The sequence below is a fragment of the Astatotilapia calliptera genome, chromosome 14 (genome assembly GCF_964374335.1).
Source record: "Astatotilapia calliptera chromosome 14, fAstCal68.1, whole genome shotgun sequence".
NCBI lineage: Eukaryota > Metazoa > Chordata > Actinopteri > Cichliformes > Cichlidae > Astatotilapia > Astatotilapia calliptera.
In genome coordinates this window covers 28,685,607-28,712,226 of record NC_137435.1, presented here as the reverse complement: position 1 = coordinate 28,712,226, position 26,620 = coordinate 28,685,607, and the positions used below count along the sequence as shown (strand labels likewise).

General features: G+C 39.0%; 1 protein-coding gene across 5 annotated transcripts in view; it reads left to right on the top strand.

The window, feature by feature from the left end:
- arap1 (ArfGAP with RhoGAP domain, ankyrin repeat and PH domain 1) overlaps window positions 1-26,620 on the top strand; it is a 61,185-nt gene that overhangs the window by 14,563 nt on the left and 20,002 nt on the right. For 4 of the 5 annotated variants that reach the window (XM_026191466.2, XM_026191465.2, XM_026191464.2 and 1 more), the window contains 15 exons: window positions 5,325-5,494; window positions 10,143-10,231; window positions 10,324-10,406; window positions 11,010-11,150; window positions 11,283-11,352; window positions 12,556-12,676; window positions 12,837-13,021; window positions 13,206-13,312; window positions 14,524-14,723; window positions 15,707-15,792; window positions 16,190-16,372; window positions 24,493-24,667; window positions 25,745-25,879; window positions 25,987-26,122; window positions 26,294-26,396. In XM_026191466.2, coding sequence (XP_026047251.2) covers window positions 5,325-5,494; window positions 10,143-10,231; window positions 10,324-10,406; window positions 11,010-11,150; window positions 11,283-11,352; window positions 12,556-12,676; window positions 12,837-13,021; window positions 13,206-13,312; window positions 14,524-14,723; window positions 15,707-15,792; window positions 16,190-16,372; window positions 24,493-24,667; window positions 25,745-25,879; window positions 25,987-26,122; window positions 26,294-26,396 — 1,984 coding nt within the window. Of the gene's footprint in view, window positions 1-949; window positions 1,091-5,324; window positions 5,495-10,142; window positions 10,232-10,323; window positions 10,407-11,009; window positions 11,151-11,282; window positions 11,353-12,555; window positions 12,677-12,836; window positions 13,022-13,205; window positions 13,313-14,523; window positions 14,724-15,706; window positions 15,793-16,189; window positions 16,373-24,492; window positions 24,668-25,744; window positions 25,880-25,986; window positions 26,123-26,293; window positions 26,397-26,620 lie in introns of those variants that run through there. The other variant, XM_080288808.1, reaches the window with a different exon arrangement.

Here is a 26,620-nt window from a genome sequence, read left to right as displayed (position 1 = left end):
AATCCCACAGGCTAGCGCTTGCTAGCTGTCTCCCTCACAAACATAAACACACATGCTCTCACCACCATTATCTGTATTACCACTGTTAACTATGTGTTTTGATAAGTGATCAAAAACCCTCTCAAATGTTACCAGTGGATTGTGGCGCCATCTACAGGCCAAGCTTGAAAAGTGCATCTCTTGTGTACTTTACCATGATGACACACAAAATGTTACTGGGGACTTTTGAACACTTCCTGAAAGTAAAATTAGACACTTCCTGAAACTGAAGGGTCGCAGCACACTTGACTGGACAAAGTTCTGTGGCCTTCTGAATACGGAAATACGTCGACAAGGCTTCATCTGAACAAACTGCAACCCCTGTGTGAAACTGTAGTCTATTTTAAAGTTGCTCTTAACTTACTACTGAACCCTTTCTGGTTAGTGTTTGTTTTTTTCAAAGGTTCTGTGGTAAGCGTTTCTGCCCTTATGAGTTAAAGTTTTGCGCAGGGAGTGTTGTTTGGCAGTTTCTTCATAGTCATTTTTACATTGATGTGTTTGCAAAAGTGTGAATTTCCAATTAGCACACTGAAGGCCACACATTTCCCCTTAAGCAGCAGAATTTTCAGCTGCTTTCACTGATGATACTTTGGCAGTAATATGTTATATCTCAGTTTGTGTAAATCCTTCTGAAATCACACCGGCTGAACAGCTTTTTTTCTCCCTTTTTTCTGTATTGCTTTAATGAAAGGAAACCAAAGCTTTGACTCCAGTACATTTATTATGAGCAATACAAGTATGTTTAAAAAGGAAACTGGCTTTTACAGGGAGGAAGCCACGGTTGAGGGCACATAAGCAGTAAAAAAAACTGTGACAGACATGGAGGGGAAAGACGGTGAGGATTAAAGGCAGAGAGCACAGCTACACTGTGATGCATTACCAGGAACTACTGTCTGAGTTTTTGTAGCCTTGAATATTCACACACTGTTGTTGCTGCATTGCCTCCTCCCCCTTTTGGTTAACTAGTTTCCTCCTGCTTTGTGAAGAGTTTGTGAAGAGTTTGTGTTTGTATCATCATGGAAGAGGAATCCTTTTGAGCATGTCAGGACAGGTAACATTTATATAAATCATATCTGTATCCTGTCTATGCTTATTTTTAGCATTCACTCTCTCTTTCCCCCGTCGACACTCTTCTTGCTGTGGGTTTCAAAACAAGCAAGCCTTCCTTTTTCTTTTCTATAGTTTGCTTCATCTTTTCTGCTGTGTTGGTGATGTTAGTGACACTTCTGTTGCACCTACTCCATGAATTTGTTTTACCTTCACAAGAATAAGGCTGGTTACAATTGCAGTGATACTGGATGAGACCCTTCTCTTGTCCTGGGGCGATAGATGTGCTTTGGAAACTCAAACTACTGTTATGTTATCTGTATGTCTTTCAAGAAATCAAGTAAGGCAAGTTTAAGATGGTATTCTGGAGAGGCATTCATGGCATGTTTAGCTGACACGCAGGTCAGGTGTATTTCTAAGTCAAAAACTATGTTCTTAGCTTTGCTGTTTTTCACTTTCAAAAGTGACATAGTAATTGTTTTCTTCAGACATAAGCTATGAAGTATCTGAAATGCTAAGTCTAGCTTGCATTAAAGACCACAGTAACTGTGCTGTTAACACATATGTTAGCTTAGTGTCAGCACCACGACTTAAACTGCACTGTAGTCATTTTTGTCACAAGAATAATTCTGCAAGCCTAAATAAGTTAAGAGCTATGCAGTGTGGGAGGACAAAGGAGCAGTCGTTGTTTCTTCAGCCAACTGTCATATGTGAGCTAGCCGAGTCGTTAAATATAGAATCCAAGCTAGCAAAACCCCTCTCAGCACTCTTCCTCTGAGAAAAAGGAGGAACTGTGTCAATAAGGCAGTTTCCCGTCATTGTGAGGCTTTTGCATGTTTTTTTCTGGGGTTTTTTTGAACTGAGGTATTTTAATAATTTCAAAGATAGTTCTTGTATACAGTCTTTAAAGTTGAATGTTTAGTATGAGTCTAGTTACTTGATAAAATTCTACTTTGAACCTGCTGCCAAGTGCATGAAGTGTGTACTAATTTGTCCACAGGCACTGCTTCCTACATAAATGATACATGAATGGTATTTTTTTTTAAGTCAACAGCTCAGCTAATGCAGATGTTAGAAGAGTGATCATACCTAATAAGCACTCAATTCCTGTGTTCATTCAGCCCAAGGGCAATTTGACTTGGTGGTTTTTCACAACATGTCAGTGTTGAATGCTCAACTGTCTGACTTTTAATGGGAGCCAGTAAACAGTAATATTAGGGGGTGTTTGTGACACTTTCAGAGTGTATTTATTTATTTTTTATGAAGTAAAGGTGATTTCCCCTCTCATACAGAGCTAATATTTGTGAGCTAATAATCTGAAGATTTGTTTTGCGGTCTTCATGTTTCATCTCACTGATCGTTTTTATGAGAACGAAATCCAAACACATAAAAAAAATATGAGGAATAAAGAGGAACTTTCACAATACTGGATAGACAGAAACCAGATGTGCATGTTCACTCCTGACTTACCATCAGCACAAAGTGACGTACATGCGCTGTTCGGTTAATGCGTTCATTTTGCAATCTTTGGCTTGGTGTGCATTCATGACTAACTCTTAAGGCCGCATAACTGACATACTATTTAGGAATGTGTATGTTTGGCATTTAAAAAAACAATTGCATGAGTAAATCGAACATGATCTGTGACAGTGTTTAATGAATCAGTGTGTGTAATTTCCCGTAATATCAGGTCTGAGCATGCGTGTATCTTGTGCATCTTTGGTGCAGAACAAGATGATATTTCAGCTAATATCAGTTATCATGCAGTTGAAAGGGCTCAGTGAGGGAAGTAAAGTACTGCTTGGTAGTGTTCACAATGAGGGTGAGTTTGTGTGAGATCTAGATATCATACGTGATAGTGTTAATAGGGCTGTCGTTCAAGTGAGGTTGTCTATACAAGAGGGCAAAACTATAATGGTGTCGGTGTTCACGCTTATCGATGGCGTTTGCAATCTTTCGCTGTCTTTGAGAGATATTTCTCAGGTTTCTTTGTGGAAATATTTTGCCTTTGTGCAATTAGTGAGTCTGTGGTAGAACCATATATGGTGTAAAAGATGGACCTAGCCACCATGACATTAGCCACTGGTTTTGGACTCTACATTTTGAAGCTTTTTAAAATCAGACTCTGACTTAAGTCGTGGGTGTCAAACTCCAGTCCTCGAGGGGCAGTGTCTTGAAACTTTTACATGTGTCCCTGTTGTAACACACCTAAATAAAATTATTAGGTCATTAGCAACAGTTGACTGCATGCTATGGTGGCAGTTCAACCCTTTGATTCATGTTACAGCAGAGAGAATGACCATGGTGCAATAAAAGTACTTTTAGAAGTACATTTTTCCCAAACACTTACACTGTAAATTTACTTGAGTAGGGTTGGGGTTTGCCACCTCAGCATGCAGTCAAGTTCCATCCACCCCTGGTTTAAGTGGATGAGAGAGAGGAAGGGCGGCTCTGACAGTGACAGTTTGGTGTCAGCATGCATTTTCGTGCTACTGATATTCCCCCATTTTGAAGCACGGTGCCACCAAGTGTTTTAAAACTGACTTGATATTTTAGTCAGTATGACCCAAAATGACGGCCTGAGCAGATAAACGCAGTAGGACAGTGTTGAAAGAGATAAAGCCAGAAAGCTGTTTTCCCATAGACCTCTATCACTGTCTGTCAGGGGAAAAGCAAACGTGTCCTTTAGATAGACTCCAGGTTTTTAGGCACTTATGCATTGGCTTCATTCTTCCAACCTGAAACGTATTTCCAAGTTTTATATGGTTTGGAGCCAGCCTCAAGTAGCACCTAGAGGGAGATTTAACACTTCCATGTCGGCTTCATTTGTCAGCTCTGGAGGTTGACCTCTTTTATAGATGGATTATACATCCTGTTGGGATTAAGCGTGAGAAATCCAAAATGTATGTCGGACACTCAGCCTGACCTCATAACTTTGATACACCCCACCCCATAACTGTATTATGAGCATCACTATATGCACATATGGCAATGCATTCTATGTATGTATGTGATCATCAGAGTTATTATAGTTTTGTATTTGAAAATATCTAGTTTAGTTTCTATTTATCAATTTTATTAATTCTATTAGTTGATCAAATTATAATATCTATAACAAGCAGTGGGTTGCAGTCCTTAGGAAAATGTTGACTTTGCATTTGAACATTCAGAACATGCACGTGTACCTGCATTTTCACTAACAAATTCCATATTTGTGGGTGAAACAGCCCACCCATTAAGAAGACATCTGTGGTCTTGACATAGGGAATTTCCTTTTTGTCATTCGCTTAAAAAAATCATGCTTGCCCCCATTGAATGTTTTGACTCAGCTCACATAATTTAACCACACTTCAATGGGATTACCAAACAATTGATGGTTAAAGTTGATGGGGAGGGAAAGAAGATGAGCCTGTTTTTTCTCTTCCTGGTTTGCCACTTACTGGCAAAAAGGCCCTACCTTGTGTTTTATCAAAACAAAACTGTTAATAAGGGCAGATGTGCTGTGCCAGGTGCACATTGCATTCTGAAAATGACAAAAACTGATATGATGAGCAGTGTTAAACACCAGAATGTATGACCTCAGCATATGTGTGGCACACGTAAGATATATTTCTGTGTGTTTGAGTTTCTTGAGTATACACAGGCAGCGTGGGTTTACAATAAGGTGGCATCACTATGTGAGGCAGGCTTAGGCTTGCTCTTTAAACCAGAAGTGCGAGTAAAAAACTAGACTTGTCAAGAGGAGAGCAAAGGAACACATGTTTCAGTGTCTGGGATTAGTTTTACTACAACTGTGGAATACTTGGGTTTCAGAGCAGCAGTCCCTAATTTGTACTAAATGAGGTTACCAGATGGATCCTTATTTTTCATTTTTTATTTTTTAAAAGTTACTTTATGGAGTTCTTCGAGAATTATAACTTTAGGGAAAAAAGCTCTGCACAGCTTTGTCACCAGCAAATTTTTGTGCCTGGAGTCAGATCTCACAAGGACACTTCAGTTTTTACTATTGAGTGAGAAAAGAGTTAGAGAGGAAGGGGTGTCTAACTATATAAACTATAATAGTTTTTATATATGTTTCTATAAACTATATATATAGTTTATATAGAAAGAAAGAAGATGAATAAAATCAGCCGCCTGCTTGGAATTTTTACCCGATCTGAGAACACCATGGCTTCCAAGGACTCATCCCCACCCCTCCAAACCTCTTTTGACCTGCCCTATTTTTCTCTGTCCTCCAGCCCATCTCCCACCAAGACAGGCACGGATGACACGCTCAGAGAACAAACTCCAGAGATACCACCTCGCATCAGGCCACCTAAAACTCAAGAAAGCCCACAACAGTTGACTCAACTTGATATACAGCCAGCTCTGCCTGCTAGGAGAATTCCCCAACCTCCCAGCGAGTATAGTAAGTAATATAATCAGCTTATGTTCCATTTTTTATTTTATTTTTTTGTGTGTTTCATCCCTTAATTACAACAATCGCTGTGGTAGATTTAAAAATACAGAACCTACAGTACTGTCTCTAGTCTTGCATCGTCCTCACTTCCTTATATTTTTTTCACAAAAATGGGAAATAGGTGCAGTGATTTAATAAAAAGTGTGCCAACATACCTTGAAAATAAGCCAAAACAGAGTTTATAGAGTTCTAACTAGCTTGAAAGTCAGTGTTTGGTATGATCACCTTTATTCTTCAGCACAGCCTGAACTCTCTTGGGTGAAATTTCTTGTCATTTCTTTAAGTAGTCTTCAGGAATAGTTCTTTAGGCTTGTTGAAAGACATTGAAAGCTCTTCTTCTTTGTTGGCTGCCTTTTGTTCCATTCTCTGTCAAGATGACAGTGCTTCAATAATGTTCAGGGCCAGGCTCTGAGGAGACCAATCCGTGACTAATAGTGTTCCACTGTGTGTTTTTTCTTGTGCATGTGTGCTTTTACTGCATCAGCAGTGTGTTTGGGATCATTGTGATGCTGAAAAATTAAGTTGCTGCTAATTAGACATTTTCCAGATTCCATTAATATCTTGTGTTTATGATGCTCAACAGCACATGACAGATCCTCCTCTGTCTTTTACCAATGGCTGTAGACATTCACTGTTGTACCTCTCTACAACCCAACCTCCTCTATATACCCATTTATGATCATTCCAGCAAAAATTTCAAAATTAGATTCATCGCTCTATTTCTTAGAGGCATAGCTGGACTGGCCATCGGACATACTGGGCCGATGGTGATTTTCCGTTTGTATGGGCCGATGTTTTGTTGTTTGTTTTGTTTGGGGTTTTTTTTGTAACGATATAAACAATGAAAGGTGTTGGATTGGCTAATTGGTTATGATCGACTCTGGGCTGGATAGATTACAGCCGACGAGGTCGAACTTTAAGTTCCGTATTGAGCTGACAAGGAACACAGTTTGTCCCGCACTTCAGCTAGAATGAAAAAAGACACAAAGTTGGAATAATTCTGTGTCTTTATGCTGTCAACTGCCTCTTCTTCTCTCATTCTCTCCCCCTCCCTCTCCTGTTGCTACTTCAATCATGAAACTGATCAATGATCAGCTTTTCTGTCACAAGTCCCATCTCTGTTGTTCACCCACAGCTGTAAAAGCTGCTGGTCATGATGTCGGTTTGTATATCTGGTGAGAGGGAAACATGAAGATGAAACCAGGTGATGTCCTTACTGAATCATCAGAGCTGAACAGGTGATGGAGAAACAGGTTTACCTTTTAGGTGACATGAATGAGTTGAAGGGAAGTTATGAACTGAGATAAATAACACCAGGATCCTTTGTAGCTGATAGCTGGTAACTGTGCAGGGGTCGATCTAGCAAAGTGTTGCCAGGGGGCCAGGTAGGGCATTAACAGGGAGAGGGGGGCACAAAGAAATACTTTTCTTTCTTATTCTCATTTCAAATATCTAGTTTTTAATAAAAAAAAATTACCTGAATCTTACAACTAAAGTTTAACTAAAATGTATAGAAACCCATTATTGTACGTAGTAAATATTAAGTCTAATATACAACCTAGTAAGTTATAGTACTTTTTTCTTTGGGAAGGTACCATCTGTGCAGTCTGCAATTCTGTTGAAGAAAGATGTTGAATCTATTTAATTATTGTAGAAAAATAATTGGTTTCTGTGCATTTGTTTTACACATACATTAAATTAAAGTTGATTATGTCAATTAAGCATCATGAGGCAGAGGGTGGGGGGTGGTTTCCTTTTTTTTTTTTTTTCTACAACCTATTAGTTAGGTTGTTCAATATTTCTGCTAAATGCTGTTTAGAATACTAGAATAGGGAGGAATAGGATGGCGTAGGTTTAAGTTTATTCGATTGATATATTAATACCAGCGAGATGGTGTACATCACTGTCACAGCAGCATTTGTTTTCATTAAAGGGCTTTATGGCTTTTCCTATAATACCTGGTGGGCCGGTCTCTAGTCAAAATGCCTGGGCTGATTTTTTTTGTCCCAGTCCAGCCCTGCTTAGAAGCAAAGTGTAAATAAATAAGAGGTGGCTCAAGATTTTTATCCAGACAGTACATTTTTTAAAAGAGAGAAAGTCAGAAAACCACTAATAAAGATTTTATTACTTTCGTTTTATGAAGATGAATTTGAAGTCATTCTGTGTTCTTCCATGAGAGACTGCTTCCTCTTTTTTAAACCTTAGCTCTGCTGTGAGGTCAACTAATTATACAGTCTGCTCGCCACAGCTCTTTCTCCTGCTTCTGTGCGGTGAACTGTGTAGTGAGTTAGACAAAGCAGCAGCTTCATCCTAGTGTGACCGTCAGGCTTCAGTGTTTTGGGCTTTAATTTCATGCATACAGAGTTATTGAATATCATTCACAAGCATGTATATTGTCACATGTTAGCCGGTAGATTAAAATTATAGGGCTTCCTCATCAAAGCATTTTTTTGTGATAGCAAACGTGTCAGATAACTTCAAATAGCTTATTTTAACTGTGTGAGGGACCTCCAAAGCAGGTGAGTTTATTAAAATATTTTCTATAAATCATCCTACAGCTATTTCAATATGAAACTATCATAATATACATTTGTAGGTAAAAGTTGAAGATATCCTACCTGCTCCTCCTGTTTGCCTAGAGTGCTTTAAAATTAGATTTGTTGATTGGCAACAAGTTGGTTGTTACGTCCCTCTGCAGCCTCTAATCTCCTCAGTGTGTTCAGCTGGTGCTAATTGGCCACACCTAGTCAGGTGTTGATAAAAGCATACCTGAGGCAGGCTTTCAGGGAGCTCACTTGTCTTTGCCTTGGTGGCACCAGCCAATTTAACCAACCTGGTTTTCCATTTTAAGAAAAAACCTCTTCTCACTAACACTCTGGTATTCATCTTTTCTTTTTTTTATGAAAAGATGATTACCATGTATAAAAAGGCTGTATCCAGTCATGTTGGCTGTATATTTAATCATTTAAACCCAGTGTCCACAAAACAAGAAATATGCAGTTCTATGGAAATCACAATAGGATTAGATTTGATTGAAAATCATACAAAGACAACATGTCATTGTATTTAATTTTGAACTTAATGTCAGCAACTGATTATAAAAAAGTTTGACAAAATGCAACAAATTAATTGATTAATTAAAAAAAATACTTTGTGTAAAATCTCACATATAATTGGTATTTCTATTGATCTAGAGAGATTACATTATAGAGGGTGAGTCTTGTATGAGCAAAGGTAGAGTGGTTTTCATCACAGAGAGTATCTGGAGAAATATTTCAGAATAACAGCCTCATCTTAGGGACCAGGTGTCAGTTCATTAACAAAGTGAATGCAGTTTGTCACTGCATTCACATAAGCAATTTAAAATTCTACCACACAGAGAAAAAGAGTGCTTAAGGCAGAAGATGGCCCATCAACTGTATTGTTATAGCACAAGAGCACACAGTATGGGTAGCTTACATGTCTGTGAACCATTTGTGTTGCATAATATCTAAACCCTTTGCAGCAACATCGCCTGTCAAACAGGTAATGCCATTTTCACAAAAGGTCTTGTTGGTTTTGGCAAGAGAGTGCCACATTTTCCAAGTATTATAATTACATGGTTATGTAGGGGAGGAGCTTATGTGTTAAACTGGACTGGTTGCAGCCCTCTGAAAATATTTGATCAAGTATAAACAAACAATACAAGAAAAGAGGCCTCGAAGTACTGAAGGTGACAGCAGCATGAGCGTGGTTGAGAGTTCCAGTTCACTGATTTGAATTTGCAGAGGTGAACCGCAAAGAGTGTTCAGCTATAGCTGTCTGTTCTCCAAACTTACTTTAAGGCTAAACTGTGTCCTGTTTATGATTGCCATTGGATTTGTTTTTCAGTTGCAAAAAATGCCCATTGAGTCTGGTATGACCAATCAAAATGAGAAGAGAGATTTTTATCAGTAAAGTAGGAGTACACAGCATGGGTGGCATGCATGTGAACCATTTATGCTCAGCGATATTTTTTTAAAACTACAGCAGTTGTTCACTTCACACTTTACTGTTTGTGGTTTTAAAAAAAAAAAAGATGTACTGCAACACAGTGTTTAGCATGGGCCTGTCCTCACTTTTTCTAAACATGTCACTGGTCTCAAATTCAAAGCAAGCATATCATTAAAAAAATCTTAGTTTTAACAGTTGATTGATTTTTATTTTACATGTGGTGTGTTAACGATTTGCAAACCACTGCCTTCAGTTTTAATGTACCACAGAATTTCATCTTCTGCAACAGTTTCACCTCAATATTGTATAATGTTTCAGTGGTAATACGGCTCTGCTTAATAGTAGATGCTCAACCTGAAAATCCAGTTTTAAGGGGAGAGAAAGACGACACAAACTGGTGCATATCCATTAAAACTCACTCACTATTAATTCAGTCTGTTTGCGCTTACAAACATTGACACAGCCAAAATTACTACAAATTCATATCCACATAATCCAGTTTTACTAGTGTGACTCACTTTTTGCCTTGCCTTATATCATGTTTCCAGAGTTTCTCAGGTTCTGCAAAACCTGCTCCAGACTTTAGCTTAATCTTGATTTGTTTTCCTTTTCTCTTCCTGTTCAGTGTTGGCTACGGTCAACGAAAATTCTAATGACTACGAGGAGCCAGACTTGTTTGGTCCCGCTGGTCATCGAATGAACCCACCAGAGAGGGTAAGAAATTGTTAATCGGACCACTCCCAGGCTTTTCGGCTCTTTCTTTCTTCTTGCCATATCCTGTGAATCATTCCCGTTTCCTCCAATAGGATATGTCCCTGCAAGTGCCAAATTACACAAAGAAGCGGCCGAGTTCCCTTTGCAGTGACGATGGAGTGCTCGACGATTATGAGTGAGTCATAAAACAACACAAATGCAAACCTCAGAAACTGAAATACAAGCACACTGTTTGCAGGGTTTTGTTTCCCTTTGGTTGCTGATTATTCTGAATGGCTGTAACTTGGGAGGTAGAGTATTGATCCACCAATTTTACTAATTGGTCAGTGATCGATTCCACAGCTACTCCAGTCTGCATGTTGAAATATCCTTATTACTGAACCCTGAGAGTGTTTGTGTGAATGTTACACAAGGCGCTTTGGGTGTTGAGTTAGAATAGAAATGCACTATATAAGTACCAGTCCATTTATTGCAGTGTTTGTGTAAGTTAATTTGAGACATGCTGCTGTATTTACTTTGTTTCAATTTACTTTCATTTTATTGCACAACATATTGTCAAACTGTCAGTGCTGCAGAAATCTAATCTTTGATCTTCACCTCTTTTGTGTAATTATATTATAAAATTATATTGTTACACAGTTAGCTTTGTCAAAACTTTTGCACAACTTGTCTGGTTTAAACTTTGATGAAAAATGTAATTGCTTATGAAGTTTGTGTGATGTTTCTTTCTTTTTCCTTTTCTGTTTGCGTGTGTCTGTGTGTGCGCACACACGTATAGGTATGAAGGGAGTCTCCACAGCCAGCAAGGCAGTTTCTACTTACCACACACTGGTGTTTTGGCTTCCACCATGAAAGAAGACACCTCTCAGCTTTCTGCTGTCATCAAGATGGGTTGGCTGGACAAGAATCCACCTCAGGGGTATAATAATGATGATGCTTAAAAAAAAATCAGAGAATATATATTACACAAATATTTGATTGAATTAAAAAACAAACACAGGGCAGCGATATTTGCTTTTTTATTCGGTGTTCTGTCTGTCCTCATCCACAGGGCTATTTACTACCAGAGACGATGGGTAAAGCTAGATGCTGACTACCTGAGATACTTTGACACTGACAAGGTAACAAAACAAATGCATCCAGAAACTCAGTGATGTGTTCAGACACAAGCACAGAACGGAAGCGCTGTTTTTGTGTATGACTCTGTCCAGGATATACTGTTGACATACTAAATAGGTATTGATCATTTTTAGGGCTGCAATGATTCTTCGAGTAATGCGAATAGCTTTATTATAAAACTCTTCAGCTGTTACTATGTAAATGTGACCTTTTCACCCACATTTACCACTAAAAATAGGCCTGCACTAGAAACGTGTCTCGGAGCACTCGTGAAAATAAAAAGTATGACAATATTAAGGCCAAGCAGCTTCCAGTTTAAAAAAAGAAAAAGACTCGTAACAGAACAGCAGTAATGAGAGTCCTTCATCAAACCTGAAGAAAAACAAACTTTGGAAATGCTCCCATGCACTGCTGTTTGTTTTACAGTGAAAAGCGATAATAAAGTTACTGGAGTTAAAGTAAAAAATGCAGATGAGCCATTATTAAGGCTGATGGGCAGGGGCGAGAGGAGCATGGGGTGTAAGTGAGTTACATTATTTTGCAGATTTGGATTAATATAAAATCTTAATTTGATTTTAATTTTATTCTGTAACTAAAATTGTGTCACTGACTCAATGCTGTTAAGTTTGACATTATTATTAACGTTAATTATTTATTGTGCACCATCAGAGCATCTGTCTTCTGCAGCAGGAAACGTTACATCAAAGCAAAGGGCAAGCCTCAGTTCTGAGAATGTTGATGTCCTCGCTTTTGTGTGACAGCCACCACAAACTCTTTTAAAGGGTCACACATGCGCACACATTAACTAGATACACTCCTCTTAATGTCAGAGAAACCTCCACAAATGCTTAGCAAAGGCATCTTTTTTTATACCTTAGTTTAGTGTGCATGTATATCTTATGTTATTTGACACCAATGTACTTGTTTTTAGTTGTTTGTGGGTTTTTTGTTTTTTTTTGCATTTATGAAAATGTTTTGTTTAATAAATATGACTTTTAATGGTACGTAAATACAATGAAGTTATATGCATTTAAATGACCTAAAACAATGCAATTAATATTGAAACCAATGAGTGGTTAATTTTAAATTGCTTTTAATTCACTGATCGCTTGATTAATTGATGAAATAACTGATCATTAAAGTAATCGATAGCTGCAGCACTAATCTGAGATGCTGAGTGTGTGTTGTGCTATCTTGTGTTGTAGGACGTGTATTCTAAGGGGATCATCTCAACAGCTTTCATCACTAATGTGACCACTGTGGGGGAGCTGAAGTTTGAAGTTGTTACAAACAATCGAACCTTCATCTTTAGGGCTGAAAGTGAAGGTATGTCTGTTCACCCAGCTATATATGTGCTTACACTTGTACAGACAGTTATTTCCCATGTCTCAAAATATGCAGTTAACTCAGTTCATATATATATTTGTGGGTGCCGATTTTACTACGTTCATGTCTGATCTGACATGCCTATGCGCTCTCATTGCAGCTGAACGAAATGAATGGGTGACTGTACTGCAGGATTGCACCAGTGGGCGCCAAAGGCACACTGTCATGAACCCCGGCTCACCTTTAGCCCCAGACTATCAGGGCTACTTGGAGCTAAAAGGGTTACGCTCCAAACTTTACACAGTTGTTGCCTCAGATAAAGTTTTCCTCTACAAAAATATTGATGTAAGAACTCTGGGTGCAGCTGTGTGTACAGATTTGTACTTAAGATAATTGCATTTTGTTTTCTTTACTTTAATGATTGTTAGAATTATAAGAAATGGGGTTTTTTTTGTTTTTTTTTGTTTGTTTTTGTTTTTTTGATTTGTTGGAACAGTGTAATTTACATTTTATCTTCCATTTCTTACAGGACTATCGTATTGGATTGGGTATCACGTCTATTGAGATGAATGTAGGAAACATTAAGGTCTCAGATCGTCGAAGCTTTGATCTCACCACACCTTATCGCATATTTAGGTATTGCATGCACACAGAAATGAAATCTGCTCTCACACCTTTCCCATGTTTGTGTGACTATCACACCTCTTATTGCAGTAATTAAGTAGTTGGGTTTATATAAATATATAATATAATATTTATATAAAATTGTTTATGTGAGATCAACTGTGGGATATGCTAATTAGACAGTTTAGAGACGATGATCATTCCTCATTATCAGCATCTGAGTTGCTCTTCAGTTGAGTTGCTGGGTTACAAGGTCATATTGTTTTAGTGAGAACTCTCCCACAGTCCCTCAATCCTCAGCTGGTCGTCTTTCAAGAATGTGAAAAGTCTTTTGTGTGACTGTGTGTGTGCGCGTGTTTTTGTGCGAAGAAGTGCAGGGGATATGTTTGTGCATGAGTGCATGTGGTGTGTGGTCTTTTGGCTGACAGTTCACAGCCTGCGCCTGTAGTGCAGGGTCTCAGCATGACAGGGTGGGGAAATGTGTGTTTCTGTGGACTAGTGTACTGGCTCTGAGTCTCTTGACTGTAAACATATGTGAAAGAGTCATTTTCATTCAGACCTGGTAATAATAAGAAAGGTTGAAGATTTAGAAATGTTTAAAAATAAAAGGAGGAGTTTTTTTCTCTCTTATGTCTACATCAGCAATGTAAATGAAAGAAATTAGTAATAAGAAAAGACAATGATTCAGATCTGGACAAAAATGTAATTCTTTGCCAGTGCTCAGATTTTCCATTACATTTCCAAAACCCAAATAAATGGCAGTTATCTGTATTTTTGTTGATTTAACTCAATTTATTTAGTTGTATACTAATACAGCTGATACTGAATTATTCTGAAATTCATGATTCAACTTTTTATTTAAATTGTTAAGCTAATGTTATGATTTGTATTTTAAAGTACCGTATTTAGTGTTTTTACTGTATTTAAAGTACTGTATCTGTGGTTTTGTGCTTTTGTTCCCATGTAACATCCAGAAATATTTCAGGGCAGGAAATAATTACTCAATTTATTTCTGTAAAGTATATTTATATGTATTACTAATTTAAGGGAAGATAAACTGAGCATGCAGCAGACAGGGTGAAAAGAGGAAGCTTGTCTGCCTCTGTGAGTTTATGTGGTTTCCAGGTCTTGAGTATATTTAGCGTAACAACAGCGATCTAAGCGTCATTTCTCACCTTCATGTCAGCGTTAACACTCGTCCATATGCTTGCCTCTCTCCGCAGCTTCATCGCAGAGTCAGAGCAGATGAGAGAGCAGTGGGTGAATGCTATGCGAGACGCGATAGGTGAGGCATTGTCTAACAGCGAGGTGGCTGAGCGGATCTGGGCGGAGTCTAGCAACAGTCTGTGCGCCGACTGTGAAGCACCGAAGCCGGAGTGGGCCGCCATCAATTTGTGTGTGGTGGTGTGCAAACAATGCGCAGGTTTGTGTGTTCTGATTTTGTTTTTGTGCGGTGCTTTGGGCTGTCAGTGTGAATACTTTGTGTTTAGCAGCATTTTGACTTTTAGTTGCTGAGTATCAGAATTAACATGTGGCTTCCAGCACAAGAGGCATTGTGACTTTGTTTTGTCGTGGCCATCAGTTGTCATAGATGTGATATTTCAGGAAGTTCTTTAGGAAAACACTCCAGTTTAGGACAAATGTTCAGTTGTTCTCAGGGACTATTTAGATGTTAGTGGTCAGAGCTCACTTCTGTTTTTCACTCATATCATTTCCTAAAAAATACTTTTTTGGGCCATTATTAAAGGGCATGTTTTTTTTTTTTTTTTTTATCACAGGAAATATTAATATTATAATTTAAAGAATCATGATATAAATGTCAGGCTATGTCACCCACTTCTACTACCCACCTTTAAACTCTTGGCCGAATTATGTGTGCTTCTGATAATCAGTGTGAGGCAGCCGTACTTTAGGACTTGTAGCTTCTCTGCGGTCACCTCCGATTTTGTTGCACCTCTATTTTTTTAGTATGCAGACACTTAATAGATTTTTCTAGTAAATAAAGTCTTTTTCTACTAAGGTGAAATAAGCCTGGACACACATTGATATCAGTGTGTGGTTGGTTGGTTGTGCTGTTTGGCAGAGGCATAAAACCACAGGGCAGTAATTGTACAGTGCTGTGAAAATGTATTTGACCCTTTGCTAAAACACAATGCTGTTTTTAGGTGACGCTACCTGGCCCTGTGTGAAAGTAATTACCTCCTAAACCTAATGACTAGTTGTAGCCTGCGTGTTCTCTTTGGTCAGCAGTGATTTTTGCCTTGAAATATAAAAAAATCAATCATTTCACTGCACTTGTTGTTTGTTTTTTGTCTGTTTGTAAAGAGTTATTTGGTTGTCCGTACAGAGCTTATAATATGGTCAAGATTGAACTTGGCTTTAATATGTGTATGTGTGTTATTCCAGGGGAGCACAGAGGACTAGGCCCTAGCATTTCAAAAGTTCGAAGTCTGAAGATGGATAAGAAAGTTTGGACAGAAGAGCTTATTCAGGTACAAATAGAAATTCTCTCTCTAATTAATTGTTGAGACGTTTTTGATATAAAAATTAGAACAGACTCCAAAGACAAGGATTTATGTCCAGTTTCTTTAAATGTTTAAAGTCTTAAGATTAATTAACTAGTATGTTCAAATATAATGTTTCTGCAATTAATCATTTTGGAGCTGAGACAGCTTAGTTTTAGTTTCATCTCTGTGGAAGTTTCCGAGGCAGTAGTTACCGGTGGTTTTGTGTGGGTTTCATTATATTGTTTTATAAACCTGCAGGTCAGAAGTGTCAGTAATCTGATCTAGTAAGTGCTACAGAAGAAAAATAGAATAAGTGTGGAAGTACTTCTCTTCATTTTTTATTTATTTATTTATTTTCCTGTTCACCCTGCCCTTGTCGCAGTTATTCCTGGTGATAGGCAACGAGCGGGCTAACAGTTTTTGGGCAGCTAATGTCCCACCAAGTGAAGCTCTGTCGCCTTCGAGCTGCAGCGAAGAGAGAAGACGCTTCATCAGCAACAAATATCGCCAGGGCAAATACAGGAGGTACCACGCTCTGTATGGAAACCAGAGGGAGCTCAATCACGTAAGTCAAAGTCACAGTTTGCTTGTGATACCGTTGTGTTTAATTCTGAATCTGCGCACTGCATTGCCAGAAATTTCTGCTAGTGAGCAGCTGCAAAGTGTAAAGTGATGAGTGACAAGCGAATAGCTGAGTGTGCGGATGGGGCCTTAAAATGTGTCCACATTGGAAGCGAGGTGCCAACCGGAAACCAGAGAGAGTGAATGACTTTCCGTAATCTTTCCATGAGGGAAATAACCGCTTGCTATGAGTAGTGGGCGGGGCCCTAAATAAACTTTTCCTGTTTCTGTGTGATTGAAAGTACCAGACTGAAGAATACTGTTGATTAACATATGACCTGATAATAAAGTCACTAGAGGGTTACCTAGGCAACCGGAGCCTTGAATGTCACAAACAGCCGGCTCACGACTTCAGGATCAGTTTTCCCATTATCCTGTTGGTAGATGAACCTTCATACTAGTCTGAGATGCTCCCCTGGTGCATTATTGCCTTCATTAGGTCATCTGTGTACTTAGCATCATTCGGTGTTCATAAGCCCAGATGAGTCATCCTGTCCCTGCTTAAAAAAAATCCCCCCACAGCATGATGCTGCCACCACCACACTTCCTGGCTGGGATAGTATTGAATAGTGTCTTGTTTCCTTCAGACCTGACTGCTGTTATCATGCTAGAGAATCTCATTTCTCACAGTATCAGGATCCTTGAGGTTGGTTTTTTTTTTTTTTTTTTCCTGAATCCCATGCAGGTTTTTGTATGCCTTTCATTGAGGAAAAACTACTGCACTGACAGCTGCCTTTCTGGAAGTTTCTCCTATCTCCACACAGGATCTTCTTTTTGGTCACCCCTCCTTCCAAGCCCTTGGTTCTCTAATTGCTTAGCTTGGCAGGCAGCCAGCATTACAAAATGATCCCATTTGTTCCTAATGTCTGTTTAAGAAATATGGGGGCTAGTGGGAATCTTCAGTGCAGCAGGAATGTTTTTGTTGTCTTCGTCAGATTGGTGCCTCAGCATTCTCTACATGCAGTTTATTTGGACTGGTACTGTGAAGAAAAATTGCATTTCTTGTTATATTATACTGGGGTTAATTGGTGAGTGGAAAAAATATATTAACAGTTTTGGCATATGCAAAAGCATGCAAAAATGCCTCCTAGGTTTGTCAAATATAAGGCCTGGGGGACAGAGTTGGCCAAGTAAATACTCAAATCCGCCCACTAAAAGTATGAAGGTATGCATCGATTTTGATTTTTTTTTTACTGTAGTTGTAAAACAAGTTTTTCAACTTATCCTGCTGATTGATTCCTTCATACGGAATCAAAGTAATTAACTAACATAATTAAACGACAGGGAAGTTTCTGTATTTTCACTATAAGGACATTTTCATTAATGCAAACTTCATATTTTATAAGTACTGGATAGTCTGGGCAATACAGATTTATCATATAGTTTTACTTTGATCTTTACCCCTTAAGATTAAAGTGGGCTGCCTTTGTGTATAATGAGTTTGACATCCTTGGTTTGCACCTCGAAGTTGATGATTCTGTTCAGAGTTCTTGTTTTGAGCAGTAACTTAAAATAAGATGCAGAATTTCCTTTGAAGCCAATAGAAAGAGCATAAAAATAAGCACGTTCCTTTGTGTAAATACATGGTAAGATCCTGTGACTGTGGCGAAAGTGTTATTTAACACTTAGATACTTACAGTAAAGCAGCCAGTATGCTTCTGCAGCTGGTTGATCCAGTCTTACAACATTTGACACTTTTCTTGTTTTTAAGGCATTTGTGGGACTTTGTTTGATTGCACTGCAGCTGCAATGGAGTGCAAGTTGGGTTTATAGACTAAAAAAACTGATTAAACTTGTGAAACACGCTCTATCACTTGAAGTAATTTTGCAAACCTCAATTTTAGAGTTGAAGAATTAAAGACTGATTAATGCAGGTTCAGGACTAAACCCTGTGAAATCCCTGCTTCTGAGTCATTTTTTTCAAACTTGCAACTCTGCAAGGTCCCAGAACCGACTCTTAGCAACGACTCTTTTAAATGTGACAACCGCGGTGTCTTTGTGTACTTGTGGTGGGCGACGCTTTGCTTGAAGATGACACATTAATATGGTTAGTATTGTTTAGAATCAGGAAATGTGAGTGGCCATGGAATGGCCATAGCTTTTATACTGGGCTCCATCATGTGTGATTAATGACTGAGTGTTTCAGACCCAGCTCGGTCACTTCTTAGGAGCTTAACCCAGTTACTGCTAACAATGTGTACAGGGCACAGATAAACTTGGTGTGTAAATGAGTCACATTTAGCACCTGACTGTGAGCTATGTGTTTTTCCCCCTCAAGCTGTTAAGCTTTTACATTTGTGTGTGTGAGTGAGTGTGAGTCACTGTGTTTGGGATGTGCAGAATGAGATAAAGGAAGTTGTTTAGTTTTTGTTTTAAAAGCAGCTGCTTGTCCTCCTCCCCGATGGCTCCATTTTCTGCTCTTTTCTTATCTCTCTCTTGGGTCTTTGGGACCTATAGAGGACGTGATCTGTTGGACTTTCCTACAGCTTTCATCCCCCCTCTCCCACAAACCCACACACACACACCACTCCACTCCCATTTCAGAGGTGATTACTTAAATGGCTGCTCTACTTGTTTGTTTGTTTTTTCCTGTTCATGAGAAAAATACAGATGAGCATTGCTTCTGCTTGGGTGTGCCTTTCAGAAATTGTACACTCTGCACATGTGTCAGCTGGTGACAAAAAAGTGGGTGACAAAAAAGGTGATGTAAGTGTGCAAGAGTGCGAAATGAAGACAAAAACATGCTTGCACACTCTGTGAGTGCAGCAGCACCCTTAGCTAATTCAGGGTCATTTATCTACTCCTGGCTTTTTAACCCCACTTCTCTTGCTCGCTTTCTTCTTTGTTTTTACTTTTTTCCTTAATGTGACATCATTACTTACTGATTTAACTGGAATGTGCTGTAACTCCACCCCTCCCTCTGTTTTCCTCCTCCTCCTTCTCCTCCTGTCCTACACATTGTTTGGCTCTGACCGCTGAAGAAATTTGATCACTTCACTCCTTGCTCTTTTTTTCTTATTTGCAAGTCGTTTATATCTTTTATAATTTTCTTTTTGATATGAGCTTCAGACTTTTACATTTGCAACTTTTCCGGGCTGTCTTTGTCAACTGACATTCAAATAGCGGACTGACTGACGGGAACTGAAAACTTCCAGGTTGGGCTATGTATAAGAGGGGAGCTGTAGGACAGGGTAGTGAAAATATGCCTTGTTTTTGCAGCTCTCTGAGTCCTTTTAGGCTAGCTCTGTTAAGAAAAAGAGCACAACCTTGCATTTCAGTGGTGGTTCGTTTAAAGCGATGTGTGGAAGTGGATTTTAGATCTCTGACAGTATGTGTGTGCAGTCATGTGCTTGAATGTGTCTGTGGGAAACATTTTTGTGTTGACACTATGGGGACTGCAGCACTGCAGCTCTGTGTTAGTGAGACATTAGAGCTATTGTGTGTCTGTGTGTGTATGTTTTTTTTTTTCCTCTGGAGTGAGCTGCAACACATTGAAATGCACATGAATTTGCCTGCGTGGGCATGGTTGTGTGCCTTTTCTGTATTTGGTCTGTACTGCTTTCTTTTTGTGTGCTTGTATGTTTCCATCTGTAAATCATGATCGTCGTCTCCTGTTTTGTCTCTTTTGGTTCTTCCTCTGTTGTTACTGTGGCTTCCTAATTTTTCTCAGTTGCATCAAGTAGTGAACTCTAGCTGTGACCACAGTTTTACACTGGGTTTCTTATTCCCTGGAAAAACCATACTCTGCATTTCCTTCTTACAGAAACAAAACAGATGCAGTTGTAGGCACAACTGCATCTGTTTTTAGAAGACCTCTATTGAATGTTAGTCACCTGCATGTTAAGAATAAAGTAACAGTCATCCATGAGTTGTTCTTCCTCTGTGGCGTTGCCATCTTCCTGTTAAACAGTTTGAAGCTTTTTATGGCCTTTAGGTTGACATTAAAGGCTTTGTTGGCTCGTGGTTTCCTTGAAAGGGAAGAAGTGACACAGCATAGATGACGTTTCATAATGAAGTGCACAGTGTGACATAGAGTTGTTTAATGCAGACAGTTTGATAGTCCCTCTGTGTTTGTGCTGTGTTTGAGTTGGGGATAGTTGTCATAGTTTAACTTTTTTTCATAACTTTGTGGCTATTTTAGTGACATTTGAGAAAATAAAGCAATCGGTTATTGAAAAGTTGACGGCCACTCTCCTTTCCCAGGTCTCCTTGACTGTGTGCTGTTGGCTATCAGCATGTTGTTGGTATTTTATCATAGCAAACTAACAACTAAGGTACAGGATTAAAAATCTCTTTACGGCCTTGTTTTTTATGCTTTTAAAGTTTTGTAATTGGATTCCTTATAAGAAGAGCTCTTCATCGCTTACCTTTTCCTTTTATTTTCTGCTTTTGCTCATTCTTCCTATTTAATTCTTCTGTTTTCCGACCATTCCCATCATGTCCTCATTCACACTTTAGGATTTCAGGTTATAAATCCTTTCGATTTCTACAGGGAGATTGGCTCAACATGTGATCTCCTTTCTTGTTTATTTTGCAGTGCTTTTTTTCCCCCTCCCTCCTTTTTTTTTTTTTTTGTCTGGAACTCTGAAGGAAAATGATTTTTCCTTCAAATCATTTTTTTTCTCTGCCCTCCTTTTTCTGTCTGGATTTTCACCTCCCTGACCATCTCCCTCTCTCTTTAAGCTACACACGGTGAGGTAATGATGGAACATATGGCAATAGCTCTTTCTCATCTGGATTTAATATATGCACGTACATTCACATCTGTAAGTGTGGGTGTAGTTTGGGGTATTTTGTGCTAAAGTCTACACAGCAAAGCCTGCATGTGTTAGTATCACTGTCTGTACATAGGTTGAGTTTCTAGCCAAAAACAATCTGTCTCTGATTAATGTGGCTGACTGAAATGCTTTCATCTTCTTTTCACAATATTTCTCTTTCTTCCTTTCCCTCCCTCATCTTCCTTTTCCTCCAGTTCAGCCCCATACAAATGCAGAGGCCAGATGGAGGCCTATGTTTTTTTTTTTTTGTTGGCTTTTTTTTTTTTTTTGACACGCCCAGATAAAAATCTCTCTGCCTCTGTCTCTCTTGGGAAATTCTGCAAGATTCTTGAATTCCCTTCTCTCTGTGTGCGTTATTACATTACTGCCTGTTTCATCGGCAGCAGATGTTGAAGGGTGAGGTTTCTTGACACTCAAACAGCCCATTTCCTCATTGTACTTCATTCTGATAGGTTCAATTTTCCTGGACAGAAGAAAAGGCTGTTGTCATATTACTGTACACTGGCTCTTTGCACAGCGTAGGTGTCCACATGTATGTCCACATGGGATGAAGCAGAGCACTGATTTTTTCCTCTGTTCTCTGCATTGTTGTGTACGGACCGCACACATGCACACATACACATGCAAATATATCGGCACAGAGCATAACACACTTATTTGTTGATGGCAGAGTATTGTCTGTGAACTGCTTTGTGCTTGTGGTCAAACAAGAGTTCGGATGACTGTGTTTGTTGGGCTGCAGTGGCATCTTCATTGCAGGCCGGTACAGCTAAACAGCGTGGTCATTTTGATGTTGTTGACCAAAAGTGGAATAATTTGGTTGCCATCAGTGATAAAGAGCAGGTTACACCCATCTTTTTATTTGTTGTGTATAGTTTTATAACATTTTCAAGTTGCCTTAAATCTTTTTAAAGATTTAAAGACCAAAAACTTCATCTACTTGGGCATGAAAACCAGATCATGGATGGATTTTTAAGGAAAAATACAGCCTGTTTTACTGATTTTGGGCCTCACCCTGGACAAAAAAATTACTAGTGATATTTTAAGCAGCTCTTTAGAGCGCCCTGAATTTTGTTTGCCAAATCTTTCAGTGCTTGACCCGGTCTGCAGCTGCACTCCGACTCATTGGACTGAAACAAAGCCAGACTGCGTAATGTCTCAGGATCTGTGGCTTTGGGAATGGGAAGTGCTGTCACTCTGGCAAACAACCCCATTTATAATTCTTGATGTTTTAAATTCTCTCAACTCATCGGTGCTTTGGCAGTTTGTCTTTGTGTTTTTTGGGTTTGCGTGGGTGTATCTTTTGCAATTCTAATCTTTGCTAATTGCCTTGTTTGTTTGTGTGCGTGTGTGCGTAAGCTCAATAGTGCTTAAATAGAGGAGGGGCTCTGTCTGTGTGTGTGCGCACTGGGGAATTTCTCAGTCAGACCCAAAAGAGCTTATTGCGTTTAACTGAAGACAGACATGCCTGGGTGTGTATTCTCTCTTCTTCTTTCCTTGTGCTCAGGGTTAGTTTGTTTGTTGTTTATAGTCTAAAGAAGTGCTGTGGAACTTATTTATATGAGTGAACACCAGTTATATTCATCATCGTTCCAGCGAGTTAGCACAATGCTGATTACGTCTTTCTCAACTTGTGCTGCATTCCACCTGCCTGAGTTTTAAATTTCTTCGCTGGTTTGCCAGTAATGGCACATCAGTCATCGCTCATGAGCTATTAATAAGGAGAGATAATGGCAACAGAAATATGACACAAAAGCTTCTTTGTTAGCACGTTAAAAATGTTTGTGTGATCACTGCCAGGAAAGTTCCCTACTGCAGGTAAAGACATCTGGACCTGTCACGATAGTTCTGTCCTTGGTGGTGTTGTCGGGGGTTAAATGAGACGTGTAATATCAGGGTGCGTGTAGATTTTAGGGTTGCCGCAGCGGTACGTATGCCTACATTGCAAAGCAGACATTTTTTTTCTTCTAAAGATTAGTTTTTGGGCATATTTAGTCTTTATTTGACAGTAGAGCAGCGAAGACAGACAGAAAAACCAGATGAGAGAGAGAGAAAGCGAGGACACGCAGCACAGGGCCGCAGGTCAGACTCAAACCCAGACCGCTGCACTTTAGCCATGTGTCATATAGTTACCCACTGAGCTAAACAGGCTCCCGAAAGTCTGAGCCTTCCTATGAGATTCAAGAATGCTCAGCTTACAAAAATATATTGTAAAAAAAATTCTGTTTTGTTTTTAGATTTCCATTCAGATCAGGTTTTTGACACTAGTCCTTTGTGTCTCCAGCTTAACCTTTTGCTGCACAGCTTCCATTACATCCAAGGATGTAATAAAATTACTGAAGATTCCTTCAAGTTATATCAGTGACGAGGAAACGACTGCAAACAATTGTGCAGTCATGCACAAAGAGTACAAAGTGATAAATACATAAGCTAGGACTTATAATCTAATCATTCCAAAATGGCTCGAGGACACCTGAGAATACTTTGTATATAGTTTAACCAGAGTAATCTACAGTTGCGGTAAATCCCAAAATAAAATGAGTGGAGATTGCTCTTGACACTGCAATGTTTGTTATTCAATAAAAACACAGAGTATACTTTAATGGTTTTTAAATCTATTTGGAAGGAGGAGTGGAGCAGTGTTGACAGTAAAGCATGAGGGTTCTTGGGCAAAAGGCCGTGCAGGTTTTAAAGCCCACATACCCTGACAGACAAACACGCAGTTTGTTTGGTGTGCAGAAGTTCACTTCATTCTGAAAACTGAAAGAACTTCAAACAACATGATTCAAACCTTTTCAGCTGCAGCAGGATCACAGTATTAAAACCCTTTTGTTACTTTTTTCATTAGTCTTGTATTGTAGATTTCTTTCTTAAAAAGAACAAAAGCAACTCCTTTTTCTTTATTACCTAAATGCTTCTCAAGTCGACGCTCTCATCCTGTCCTCTATATTTCCTTCCTTCCTTGTCTTAATTTCATCTCACACCCTCATTTCCTTCCCTGCTTTGCTTTAATTGTTGTCCATGTTTAACTGTGTTAAGTCATAGTTAATGTTGATCCAACCTCTTTGGTCTCCTACTTTCTGAGCAATGCAGTTCTTTTTATATGTCTATAACAAATAAATGATATGTCTGCATTTGGAGGTAAAATGAATTTCAGTTCAATACTTGCACTATAAAGCCAGAAGTTGTTGCCAAGAAACGGTACACAGTTGTTTCCGCCTGTTATTTTTGTACACGAGCGTTTACTCGTGTGTCTCCTTGTCTGTTGCTCTCCCCTTTTCTCCAGGCTCTTTGTATAAATGTGCAGTGCAGCGATGTACTGGAGACGCTGAGCCTGATTTTCTGCGGTGCAGATGTGAATTGTTCAACTGGGCTGGAAAGTCAACCCTCCCCCCTCTCCTTGGCCACCGCACACTCGCAACCCCTACAGGCCGAGTTATTGAACCATAATCTGAACACAGGTACAGTATGCGTGGAAGCTCAGGGTCCCAAGCACACATTTGTTTTTAATGGACTGAGTAGAGCTTTCATGAAAGAGTTTGTTAAAGTATTGATTTAAAAAAAATAACATGTTTTTTCACAAAGCACTTGTCGAAACACAGCGTGCTTTATAGGCAGGCAGATTCTGGAAACGAGAACGGACTGGAGGGATACGTTAAAAAAGGATCTTATACAAAGCAGTTGGCTTTGTAATTTGGATCCTCTCAGTTAGGTCATTCAAAAATTGTGTTTCCCTGACATTAAAATTGTTTTTGCTTCAGTAATCAACAGGATCTTGAAATAATGAGTGGACCCTTAATATAAATTCTGCAATCCAAGAAGTTTGAATGCTTATTAAGCTCTAAGTGAGAGCAGAATGCAGCGATTTACTGAACCTGTAATCAGCTGAACAGTGTTTCCCCAGTCTTGCTTCACATAGGAGGTGCTCCTTGTTGCTTGTGTTGTGTCTTTCATTTTCTAAATGTGTGACATGTTTTTAGTGGGTCACAGGTCTGGATTGCAGGCAGGCTAGTTTAGAGGCATGTTGTTGGTGTAAAGCATGTTTAGCTTTCGTTTAAGAGCCCCCTGATTCTAGTTAACAGCACTTTTAAAAAGTCATTGACTTACAGTCTTGTAGACATCAAAAGTCTCAATAAACACTCCCATCAAAGCCTCATCAGGCAAGTTGTAATACTTTATATCATTTGTTAGTTGACATTTTCTTCTAAAGTCTACTTTTTATTTTATAGTGAACTAAGATGTGGTTTAGGTTAGTTTTTAGTTAACTATAATAATCTTGGTATTAGCAATGAGGTAATTTAGAAATTGGTTGATATTTGGTGACGTCAGATGGATCAAGGCACTGACATTTTAAGAGTGGGTGACTACAGTCATAGCAAAACATAGTTCAACTATGAGGTAAGAACTCAAAGCAGAGTGTTGAGAAACGAGGGAGGGGCCATTTCAATAGGGTTTAAAAGTTTAAGAGACCGTAAGAGTGTGTCGTAAACACTTCTTTACTTTCATACAATCAAATTCTTTACAATGCTTTTCTGTAGAGCTACCACGGTTAGAGGAGGTGGATGCTATGGACCCAGAACCTTACCCACTACCTCCTTCCGTGTCTCACAATGGCTTCCTATTCAAAACTGCATCCATGGCTCGGCCAGTCACAGAGCGCAAGGCCAAAGAGGGTAAGCACAAACACTATACAACAGCAACACTTACCACAAGAAGAAAGAATAGTTAAAGTGATTATCACTATTATGCTTGGCAAATATTTATTTGTCTATCAATATAGAGTTCAGTCGTCGCTGGTGCACGCTAAATGATGGCGTTTTCAGCTACTACGAAAGTGACAAGAACTCAAACCCAAATGGAGCTCTCAAGGCTTCAGAGATTGTGTGTTTGGCTTCCGACAATGACGACAGACATGGGTACGCAAACACCCACACACTGTCCGTCGTAAATGCACATTTACAGCAAAAATGCAACGACACCTTGTAATGTTAAGCGAGATGAATCGTATGTCTCCTCCTTCTCTTTCCTAAATTTCCCAGTGTCTGCTCCTCTAACCTCCTTTTTTTTTTTTTTTTCCCAACCCCCAGGTACAACAATACATTTGAAATTTATACAGAGTCTGAGCGTCTCTACCTGTTTGGCACCGATGACTCAGAAGTCAAATCCCAGTGGGTCAAGTCTATCGCCAAGGTAACAATCAAATACATATATTCAGCTTAACGGAGAGATTTGTGATTTTTCTTTATTTCTAGTCAAATAAGAAAGCTCTTATAAGTGGTGTTAGCAGATTAAGCTTGGTGTCAGTGATCAGTACAGTGCTCGCTGTTGTTTATTTTATCAAAGCACAACTTTCTTTACGACTGACGTGATCGTGTGAAATGAAACAACAGTCATTTTATCTCAACGGCTGAAAG